This window comes from Paramisgurnus dabryanus, chromosome 9, assembly GCF_030506205.2.
Source record: "Paramisgurnus dabryanus chromosome 9, PD_genome_1.1, whole genome shotgun sequence".
Classification (NCBI taxonomy): Eukaryota; Metazoa; Chordata; class Actinopteri; order Cypriniformes; family Cobitidae; genus Paramisgurnus; species Paramisgurnus dabryanus.
This window is the reverse complement of record NC_133345.1, coordinates 7,655,546-7,667,123: the sequence shown is the minus strand read 5'-3', so window position 1 is coordinate 7,667,123 and position 11,578 is coordinate 7,655,546. Positions and strand designations below refer to the sequence as shown.

At 38.0% G+C, this 11,578-nt stretch overlaps 1 protein-coding gene across 1 annotated transcript in view; it reads left to right on the top strand.

Moving 5' to 3' along the window:
* The first annotated feature begins 1,436 nt into the window (after positions 1-1,436).
* Positions 1,437-11,578, top strand: part of pid1 (phosphotyrosine interaction domain containing 1) — a 31,773-nt gene continuing 21,631 nt past the window's right edge. The window contains exon 1 of the mRNA XM_065282888.2: positions 1,437-1,686. Coding sequence (XP_065138960.1) covers positions 1,657-1,686 — 30 coding nt within the window. The 5' untranslated portion in view covers positions 1,437-1,656. The remainder of the gene's footprint in view (positions 1,687-11,578) is intronic.

Below are 11,578 nucleotides of genomic sequence, written 5' to 3'. Positions count from 1 at the left end.
TCTGTCTGGTACACAAAGTAGTTTTGACATTTGTAAAATCATTCAATGTTGCAATCCTAACTCGTGTATCAAGATGAGAAACCCACATGCACCGATACAGACAGTAAGGTATGTTTTCCACAGCTGGAATGTCTTTGACTGTCTGCACTGGAATGTCCCCCAGCTGCCTGTGCCCTTATATGGAGTTCAAACAGTGTCCTAAACCCTTCATTGACCTTCTGTGGTTTCCAGATGTTCTGAGAGTAAACATCTGCAAAAATGGCAGACTGTGAATGAGGCAGGGGTTGAAGTCACACTTGTGATGGCTTTGACCTCGGAGAAAGAGGGAAAGTGTGTGTTAACACTCAATGACTGAGTGTTTATTTGACCTCTGTGTGTTTACTTTTATTCTGTAATGATGTCTACATTAGCACTTTCTTACTGGCACCGCATGGAGTCTCAGTGAAAAACATTCATTCCCAATGCAATTTAGTACCTGTGCAAGTTTAGAATGACCTTTAAACATATATTTCAAATCATTTCAGTGAAATTAAGAGAAAATAAAATAAGGGAAAATATAAGTTGATATTAATTTCTGAGTAATAAGGCTGTGATACAAAAAAGAAGAGTGCACGCGTACTGTACTGCTTTCCATATAAGCGCACCGCCAGATTTTTGAAACCCTGTGTGTATTACACGCGTAGGTCAAACATGCGCCTACAGCCCAATCTGTTTTTTTATGTGTACGCAAATTTTACATTTTCACTTCAAATTTACTGCAGCAACAAACTGGAAGTAAGAAAAAAAACAACCAATCCAAAAAAACGTTTTTTTTTTCCCTTGTCTTTTGTTTTCAAAAAAATGTTTGGGGACCTCCTGGAGGCCCCTTAGTAGGCAATAGGCTCCTGAAAACCCCTGGGGCATTATGTATAAAGCGTGTGTACGCACAAAATGGTGCTGAAAAACATGTGTCCGCCAGTTCCCATGCAAAGGTTGTGATTTATAAAAAAAACTAAATTGATGGGAGAATGGGCTTGCAGGGTGGAATATTAGGATGATTCATGTTCGCACACTAGCAGGTGATCTGTGATTTATAAAGGGAACATTGCTTTGTTTTAGAAGTCTTCATAATTTTTGGTGTATGCCATTTGGCTTTTGTGCGTACGTAGACTTTTAGTAAGGATCCAACGCAAAGTTTTATACATGAGGCCCCTTAGACAACAGCTGTCATTTCCAGTATGCGTCCAATACTTGCATACTCCTTCGCTACACACTGAAATAAACATACTTATCCAAAACAAAATCAGTAGGCTACATTATTTTAGGGCTTAAGTAAGCAAGCTAATTGCCACGCAGCATAGATGTGGAATCCAAAGCGCCGCTACTGACCACTAGCGGTCACTCCGGGAAGAGCAGCAGCAGTAGTGTTGGGAGAGAGGGGGCGGAGGACAGAGAGAGAGAGAGAGAAAAGAGGGAGAGAAAGAAAGAAAAGAGACTGTTCGTGTTTCTCAGGCGGAGTTCACCGTTGGAATTCATCGTCTACTTTCTGTAGTTTTTTTTTTTTTTTTAGGATTGCTGGAGGAGAGAAAGGAGCAAGAAAACGACGCTAGCGAGCAGATGTTATAGCCGGACTACCCCTCTGTTTCCAGCCCGAGATCGCGCTTAGATTCCGGTAAAATGTGGCAGCCTGCGTCGGAGAGATTGCAGGTAAGCCTGAATTTCTTCGTGCCATAATTAACAGTAAGAAACGTTTCTGTTATCGGTCGTACATTATACAGCCCGAGTACGCAGGCCAACCAACAAGCATCAAAGCGTCTCATCCTACAAATCCCTTCCTATCTCCATTTATTGCCCACGCGCTACGTTTAGCGCTTTATATCGCTGAAACTTTGTGTCCATGTAGGCTTGAACCTCTGAGCTTATGGTCAGCTGCTGGGAAAATATTGCTCAAGTTTCTCTTTCAAATTCTTGCAACCCGTATTTGCTCCAAACCATAAAACGCTCCGGACGCAAGGCCATTTCAGAGACTGCAGTGGTGGTCTGCAACGATTTCGCTGTGCTAGATTTATCTATCAATTCACAATATTTTTTTTAACGAAACTGTTAGGTTGTGTGTGTATGCGTATGACTGACGTCTTTAACCGTAGCGTTGCGTTAAGACGGCGTGTCCAATTAAAACTTTCCACAACGCGTTTGGAGATCTCGCGTTCGTTCGTTTCATCTGTTTGTGAACATTGTGTTTACAGCAAAACATCTGTTGACAAGCTGTGCGTCTCTAGTGTTTGCGTATCTGTTCATGGGAACAGCACTGACCTACAATTAAAGTTAGTCAAATTAATCCAAACAGTTAGGTTAGCAATAGGTAATTTAGTAGTTGCATAGTTACCTGTGTAAATCAGGTTGAAAAAAAAAGTATTTTTATCTGCAGGGGTGCTGGGCTTAACGTCTCCGCTGTTTGTAATATTATCCAGATGTGGAGAGTTTTGCCAGATGAACTTGCACAATCTTTCCTCAGAGTTTGGCAAGGCGACACATATTAAATAGCCTAGTAAACTTTTTTGAAAGCTGCTTCAAGTCATTTGATCAACATTATTTTCTGTGATGCATTGCAAAAAGCTTTTAAAACTTTTAAACCATGTAACAAGATTTTATTTATCTCTACAATTCTTATGTGCACAGAAGATTTCTGAGATTCTGAGACTCTTTTTTCCTGAAGTCACCCTACTGAAAAAATAGCTAAAACCAGCAGGAGCTGGTGAGCTGGTTTCTGTTGGTCTCCCAGTTTGGTTTTAGCTGGTGTTGCAAGATGGTTTAACTGTGTATTAAGCTGATCAAGCTGTACTTAGCTGGTCTGGCTTAAACCTTAAACCAGCTAGCTTTTCAGTAGGGTAAATAAACGTGAAGAGTTATGAATATTCTATCATTAATTTCACCCTCTTGTCATTCCACACCTGTAAGAACTTAGTTTATTTTCGGACCACAAATTAAAATATTTTTGATGAAATTCGAGAGCTTTCTAACCCCTCATAGACAGCAACACCCAACCTTTAAGGTCCAGAAAGGCATCATTTAGGGATGCACCGATACCACTTTTTTGGAGTACGAGTACTTGCATTTCAGTATTTACCGATACCGAGTACTTAATAAAAAACATGATTTAAATTTACAGGTAACAGCTTTAGTCATGTAATTTAACAAAAAAAACAAGGGACTAGTTTTCCAGTTTGTTGTAAACTCTGCCTCTTTGGACAACACAAGAGGCATTAACCCCTTACACACTCAAACATAGACATTTCTCAGACCGTGGTATCGATCCCTGGTATCGGGGGACTTTTAACGAGTACGAGTACTTTAGAAATGCATCCCTAGCATCATTGAATAGTGTAACTGCAGTGGTTCAAGCCTTATTTCATGAAGCGACGAGAATACTTTTGGTGCTCAAAAAGTTAGTCACCGCATATTCACGAAAACACCACATGTATGACGAATGAGGCATCTGTGTATCTTAATTTGTGATCCGAAGATGAACGAAAGTCTTATGACAAATTTTTATTCTGGAGTGAACTGGTGTTAACAACATAGGATACGATTGACTGTTTATACTGCTTGCTTGTTGTAAAGCCATAAAATGTTATATAACAAATTGACTGGATTTGTATAGAGCCCAGCTCTCTTGGTTCGAGGGTGAATCGTTCTGTAATCTCATTAAACCCTTTATGTTCATATTTTGTAGGATTGCCTTAACTGCATTAGATGGAGGTTTGAGTATAATTGGATTATATTACAAACACTACAATCACATCTCGTATAACAGTAAGATCTCAAATCTTAACACTGAAAGTATTACTACTAATAACTGTGCAAACGACACATTTTACATTTATATCAAGGTTTGCCCAACTTTAGCAGAATCGTTCAGCAGATATACATATGATTATTTCAAGAACCAGCTTTCTGATATATCCTCAGTTTGAAGGTCTGTCACTTCTTTGAGCACAAATGGATAAGAAATGGTGTACTCATCTACAGTTTTAGTTTAATCTGATACGTCATATAGTGATTATTGTTTTAAAACTCAGTCAGGGGAGTAATGCTGGTATCCTGTGGAAGGACATCATGTTGCACAAGAGCACTGACTTTTAATATCTTTGAAGCTTCTTATGTTTATTAAATCGACCTAGACATTTGCACTATGCGTATGTGAAATAGATATATTTTCTGAGGCCTTGAGCTAAACCTTGGCATCACTCCTATCTGAAATAGTACAGAACATTCTGGTCAGTTCAATATCACTGTTACACAAACACACGCATGAATTTATGCTTATCACCATAGGTTTGCCTTTTTCATGGGATCAGAATTGATCCCAAAATTTTCAGATGTTTGTCTAACTGTGACAACATCGACTGGATCTCTTTTCCATTCGCGATTCCAAATCCAGGTTCAGGTGGTTAACTGACCTGCATGGTACAGTGTAGTTAAATGAATGCCTAATGTAGTAACGTTCATGTGTTTACTTAATTGACTTAAACCACCTAATTTCAACTCCTCATATTTCTAGCACACGCTCACATGCATGGATTCTTTCTCGGCACACTTTTCTCAGAATGCAGTGAAGCCTTTCACCGTGTCCGCTGCATGGTAGCCATGACGACCAGCAGTCTCTCTCTCTCTCTTTGTGGCGTTTCCATGGTAACGTGCATCGCTGTGTTGATGGTGATGCTCGGTCTCATTCTCATCTCTCCCCTCTCTGTGCTCTGGATCCGTTCTGGTGTATTTTGTGTTACTTCAGCTGTTTTTGAGGTTCACGTCTCTGTCATTTGTTAGTAGGATGGTGCTAATTTGTTTTGTTGTGAAGGGGTTAGCACACGTAGTCAATCATCTGAAATAAATATGCTTTGAAGAATCCTACATTTGTGGTGTATTAGTGAAACTGTTTGGGTATTTTCGTACAATGAATGTGGTGACTCACCTAAACACTTTACACTGTGTCCTAACCAGATGCGATGTGATACAGCTGCATTACAAGATCGCATGAGTTTTTGGTACCTAGTCAGCCAGCTTCAGTTCAGTTACCAGCCACATTATGAAAATACTGGTCTAAACTGGTCTTAAAACCTTTTTACTTTAGGCACTACGTGGCAAATATTCAAGACGGCAGAAAAATTATTACGTTTCTATTTACTGCTTGTTATTTCCACATTGGTATTGGATGCTGGGCTTTGCCTTGTGATAAATTCCTCATTTGTTGCAATAGATTGTTCTTCCCTATTGTAAATCAGTCATCTATTACTCAGTTATTTTCTGCTTACAATAACATTTCATTTCTCTTTTCTTATTGTGACTCACTTCTTAAAATACTGTCTCTTTGAATAAATATGAAAGATATGTGTTTTATAGACCAGAAACCATCAATATTTTTCTGCAACCACTATCTCTATTCAGAAATGTAGGCAGCTTCCTGACCATCATGGACACAATCACAATTGATTTTAATAGTTTTTGACACCAGTGTGTTGCTTTCAATACTCAATATGTTTCAGATACATCAAAGGAATAGTCAATTTTCTTAAAAGAAAAATCTAGATAATTTACTCACCACCACCATGTCATCCAAAATGTTGATGTCTTTCTTTGTTCAGTCGAGAAGAAATTATGTTTTTTGAGGAAAACATTGCAGGATTTTTCTCATTTTAATGGACTTTAATAGAGCCCAACATTTAATACTTAACTCAACACTTAACAGTTTTTTCAACACAGTTTCAAAGGACTCTAAACCAGTAATTCTCAAAGTGTGGTCCAAAACTAGTGGTCCGCCAACCACTAGTGGTCCGCCAACCCCCCCCCCCCCAGTGGTCCGCCAAAAGATGACCTAAACTAGGCAAGTGTTTATACAATCGTCACTTATTTAAGTAGATTTTTAATGCACTTGCGAAACTGTGATCTCAGTTCTTGCCTTTCTGTTTTAATAACGTAAAAATGGATTGGTTGGCTAAACCAAAGAGTAGTCAAAAGAAAAGATCAAGCGTCAACTGAAAGCAGCTAAAATCCACAGATCTATTAGTTTTTATGTACTAATTTTTGTTCATGTGTAAAATGCCTGTAATTTCAGTGATTTTGGACATTAAGGGGAACATTTGTTTTTCAGTATTTTATTGTTACCATAGTTACAACCATAGACTTCATATACCAACCATCTCAGTTTTAAACTAATGGCTCTTTGGAATGACATTAAGTGGGACCTAGGCTGTTATAGTATGTTTAATTGCAGTTTTTTTCACATGTGCAGTTTGTTGTTCATATTAAGCTGCAAATCATTTCACATTTACTTTTTAAAATTTATATAATAATTTCTGAACATAGCATGGCATTTTTTTTTTTATTAGTTTTTGACTTGAAACAGTTGCATATTAAACTTAAACTTAGCTTATTCTTCATATTTTGTTGTTTTTGGGGGGAGTGTTAGAGTGGGATTCTGTTAGGTGGTCCTCAGAAAAAAATTGGAAGATAAAGTGGTCCTTGGGCTGAAAAGGTTTGAGAAACACTGCTCTAAACGATCCCAAACGAGGCATAAGGGTCTTATCTAGCGAAACGATTGTCATTTTTGACAAGAAAAATAAAAAATATGCACTTTTAAACCACAACTTCTCGTATAGATCCAGTCGTGATGCGCCACCGTGACCCCACGCAATACGTCATGACATCAAGAGGTCACAGAGGACGAACGCGAAACTCCGCCCCAGTGTTTACAAGTATTGAGAAAGAGGACCGTTTCTACGTTGTTGTATGTCAACTGATACTAATTAATGTCTTTGTGTCAGTTTATTGTTTAAAATGGTCCGCACATGTGCGTTTTATATATGTAACACGTGACCTCCCTACGTCACTACGCATTTACGTTAGGTCACGCTGGACCGGACCTAGACGAAAAGTTGTGGTTTAAAAGAGCATATTTTTTATTTTTCTTGTCAAAAATGACAATCCTTTCGCTAGATAAGACCCTTATGCCTTGTTTGGGATCGTTTATAGTCCTTTGAAACTCCGTTGAAAAAAACTGTTAAGCATTGAGTTAAGTATTAAATGTTGGGCTCTATTAAAGTCCATTAAAATGAGAAAAATCCTGCAATGTTTTCCACAAAAAACATAATTTCTTCTGGACTGAACAAAAAAAGACATCAACATTTTGGATGACATGGTGATGAGTAAATTATCTGTATTTTTCTTTTAAGAAAATGGAATATTCCTTTAACATTACATTTAATACATTATCATTAGCAGTAATAATACAAATATTCAGTCATGACAACTTGCGCGATAAATGTTCGCACATTTTTAAAAACTCGATGTACGCTGCCGTCTCCAGGCTCTGACAGACATGTATGTATAATTCATAAAATATCCATGTCTGGTCATCTCAGATTGTGTTATTGAGATAAAAATTTAAAATATTTAGAATCACCTTGTCCACCATCTTGTTTTTTCTTGACCTTGTGGCAGTGCATTATGGGATTGCCTTGTCTTAGATAAATGTGATGATGCCTTGGATATAAAAGCTAAAAGAATATCTTAGGAGACAGACATTTTTTTTAAATGGTCTTTAAGTCAGGAGCATGGGTATATTCAAAATTCTGCATTCCGACACTTGATTGATGGTTGATGACTTGCATGAAACTCAAACACATCAGGTGAAGGCGTTTATAAGAGGTTATAAAGAATAGAGAAAGGAAAGTTAATCTTCCAAATATGAATGTTCGATTTCATTTCATTTGTGATATACCATATAAATTCTCCCCACAAACTTCCTAAACCTTTATTCCGAAATGTCAAAGTTATGAAAAAATCCAAATTGAGCTTGTGTGTTGACACCTATCATGACAAAGTATTTGTACTTTAGCTATATTGCCATTGTTTGCACCATAAGAGTATGAATTAATACAGAATATGTGTTTAGAATTCAAACTTGTATTTGATGTGAATTATTGTTTAATTATTACTGTGTTCTGTTTTTAGCATAGTTTCACAGTATTATCTGCGTTTTCACAGATCTGTTCATTTGGATTTTTACTGTTTTGATATGTTATGTGTATATTTTAGTCTTTCTAATGATGTTTTAGTTTTACTTTTACAACAAGGTTTGTGTTTCCGAGGCTCTTATGACGGCATGCACTGGCTGCAATATCGCTACTATATTGTTATCGTGACAAACACACAAATATATTGTGATAATTTTTAAAGTCCCTATAGTAAAAGTGAAGTGAAAGTGACAAGCTTGTCAAGTATGCAACGCATACTCGAAATGTGACTTCTGCATTTAACCCATCCTGTGAGTAGTGAACACACACACACTGCAAGTCATGAACACACACAGACCTGGAGCAGCTATCAGCGCTCGGGGAGCAATTAGACTCGAACCGGCAACTCTCAGGTTACAAGCATGACTCTCTAACCACTAGGCTACAACTGTCCCATAAAAATTCATATCACCAGGGCTATTATAGTTAAAAAAATTTGTTTTTATTTAGTTTTGTAAAGTGTTTTTTTATTTTATTTTATTTCAGTTTAGTTTTAGTTCTTTTTTTTAGTTGTGCATAAATAGTTTTGATTTCGTTTCTATGTTGTTATCATAATTTTTTTCGTTTTTTAGTATAGTTTTAGTCCATAGCATACTGTAATATCATGGTAGTGGTGGTCAAAAGTGTACATACACCTTACCAAATCTGAAAATAGGAGGAGAAAAAAAGATACAAAAAATAAGGTTTGTTTTTTTATTTAGTCCTACCCTGAACAGGTTAGTCACAAGCATTGAAGCTCTGTGCCCCCCATGGGTGATTAAGAGAAAATTATCAGCATAAAATGCACACCATAAAAGTTAGAAGATTGTTTTTGGCCAGCAGTCTGCGTTTTCAGCCACGTTTAAATGCTTCGATCGATGTACAGTACACTGAAATAATTTAGCTAGCAGGTTGTCTTAATAAGCTAACTTGTTTCCCTTCAGTTAACAAAAATGTTTTTACTAATAGCTTCAGTTTTCGTGATAGTTTTCATTTACGATAATAACCCTGCATATAACCCATCCCTGTGGTGTTTGGCTTCATGTTGCACTGCGCAGAGCGTTTTAATGAAGTCAAAGTACTGTGAACACACACCTATTACAGGTGTGCCTAGAATTCTTGATAATGTTTCCGACAAAATGTTGATTGAAAGATTTGTACTCGCATTTGGCACGTAAATGTTAAAGGGGGGGTTCAATGGTATTTCAAGCATTCTGACTTATTTACACAGTTATAGAGTTGTTTCCTCATGCTAAACGTAGGCAAAGTGTCAAAAAAGCAGTTGGGTGTGTTACAGAGTATTTCTGTGCCGAATGCACTTCGCCAGGGTTCGTACAAGTTTCGGAAAACTTTTTTTCGATTACAGGTCCAGCTGACGTTTCAGGAGTTTTCTATATGTATCACTTCTTTATATGGACACTTTCCCCGGAAAACCCCGCCAACCGTCAATCAGCGGGAGACGCTAGAACTTGCAAACATTACGCGACACAGCTATGTTTAATTTCAAAACTCAACAATGGCACGAAAGAAGTGTGTTTTTGGATGTAAGGAGAAGAAAGCCAGCTTTATGAAAACAATAGATATAGTTTATTATCTGGGGTAGCAGCGGAGTTTTGCGTGTGCTTTTTTGCACTGGATTTTCCCAACCGGGTCATGAGTTTCATGGGGTAAGACTTCTGTCTTATTGAATTGAATTGAATGCCTTTATTGTCATTGTACTTTACAGCTTGTAAATATGCGCGTGCATATTATATAAATGACACGAACATGTAGTGAATCATACGTTATAAGTGTTGTATAGTGTTGCATGACTCGTACTCGCTCCTCCCGCGGTAGTAACTCCTCCTCCTTCATTTTTTCGTACGTTATCGGAAAGATTCGGTAAAGCTAATCTTTCTTTTATAAATCTGATTAAGCTAAAGACTCTTGTCTTTGGAGATATAAAGGATGTAATACTACTTTATAGGTACTCCAGATTAACATCAGAAATGCAGAAACAGCGTGTGTTGCGTGAGCTTTAATTTTAGGCCCTGGCTGCGTCTGCACCAGCTCACTCGATTTTGTAAAAGAGCTTGTATGTGTTGGATACATTTGAAACGAGCAGTTACAAAAATTAAATGAGGACAACGGCGGTTTTGCATGAAATGATATGTCTCCTAAGAATGTATTTCACATTAGGTGCTAATTATTTGTTGGGCAATTACCATTCCACCTTTTTATTTATAGTGTTTTTTTAATTTTGAGTTCATTTCAGTTCACGTTTAAAGTTAAATTGACTCTTTCTGCCGTGTGTTGGGATGGAGAAGTGAGTTGTGGGTTTGCCCTGTGCCAGGATGTAAGAAAGCACTTGTTTAAAGTGTTTATTTGGGTGTTCCCTACAGTATTAATTGAGTGACTGCAGTACAATACAGCCTATTCTATTACAATTCACAGTTTCCAAGAATATCATTTGGTTTCGGTTTGGTTTCCATATGTGTGTATAAATGCATGTTGAGCGAGCTCGACGGTACACCACAGATACGTTTGTCTGTCTTTAGCTTCTCTACTGTCTGGCAAAACTTTCCCACAAGGTTCACAGAGAGATGGTTATGTTAGCATGCAAATGTGTCAGATAAAATGTCCTTTAATGTATGAACACATAGTTAGTCTGTAGTGTGCGTCAGTGCTACTTTACATTGATTGGTGTTTTAGGCAGGTGGGTGGAGCCAACATTCATTTTTCGCTGTCATTGGCATCTTCCCACACCCACATTTTTTTGCCTTTAACAGCATCCACCAGCACAGGACCTCCTACATTTCTGGCCCCATTTGGCCTCAGCCGGTCCTTGCGAAACGCATCACAAACCCTCGTAAAGTTGCACACTGCTAGACACCCAGACAGGAAGTTCCAGGCCGTGTCTCATTCTTAGCATGTACCATCTCCATGTAAAAGTAAGGTTTGAGATGGACCAACAGTGGGCAGAAATATAAAACTTAATCTCTGTACATTAATATTCAAGCCTGACATTGTCAAAATTTGAGTCTGATACCGCTCCATTGGGCTATGATTATGAGGTGTGTCTCAACCAAAAAATGCCTCTGCACTCAATTGGATAGACTTATGACCAATCAGAGCAATGGAGTGTGTGACGTATGTTGAGATGACGTCTTTTGCAGCCTGACCGAACTGCTAGTTATTTCGCTACAATGACACTAACATTGTGATTATACAGCGAACGTACATCAACACCTACTATGTTTACATTATTTCATTTATATCACAACATTAAGTATTTACTAAGTCATACAGTAAGACTATCCCTTACCATTTGTACGTTAGGTGAACGTCATCCACGACGATACCCATTATGTTTGCTTGAAAAATATCGGAGCCTAGCATGTCCCTCCACTTATTCAGCAGCCACGATTCCGGGGTTCCGAAAAGAAGCTGGGAACGACCGCTAATTATATCCCTCTCGTCGTGCACACCGAGTTGCATCGCCTTGATACCCATTTCAGTTGCTTCTTTAACTTGGTCCTCCATAAGTGCGACCAACTTTTGCCGAATCC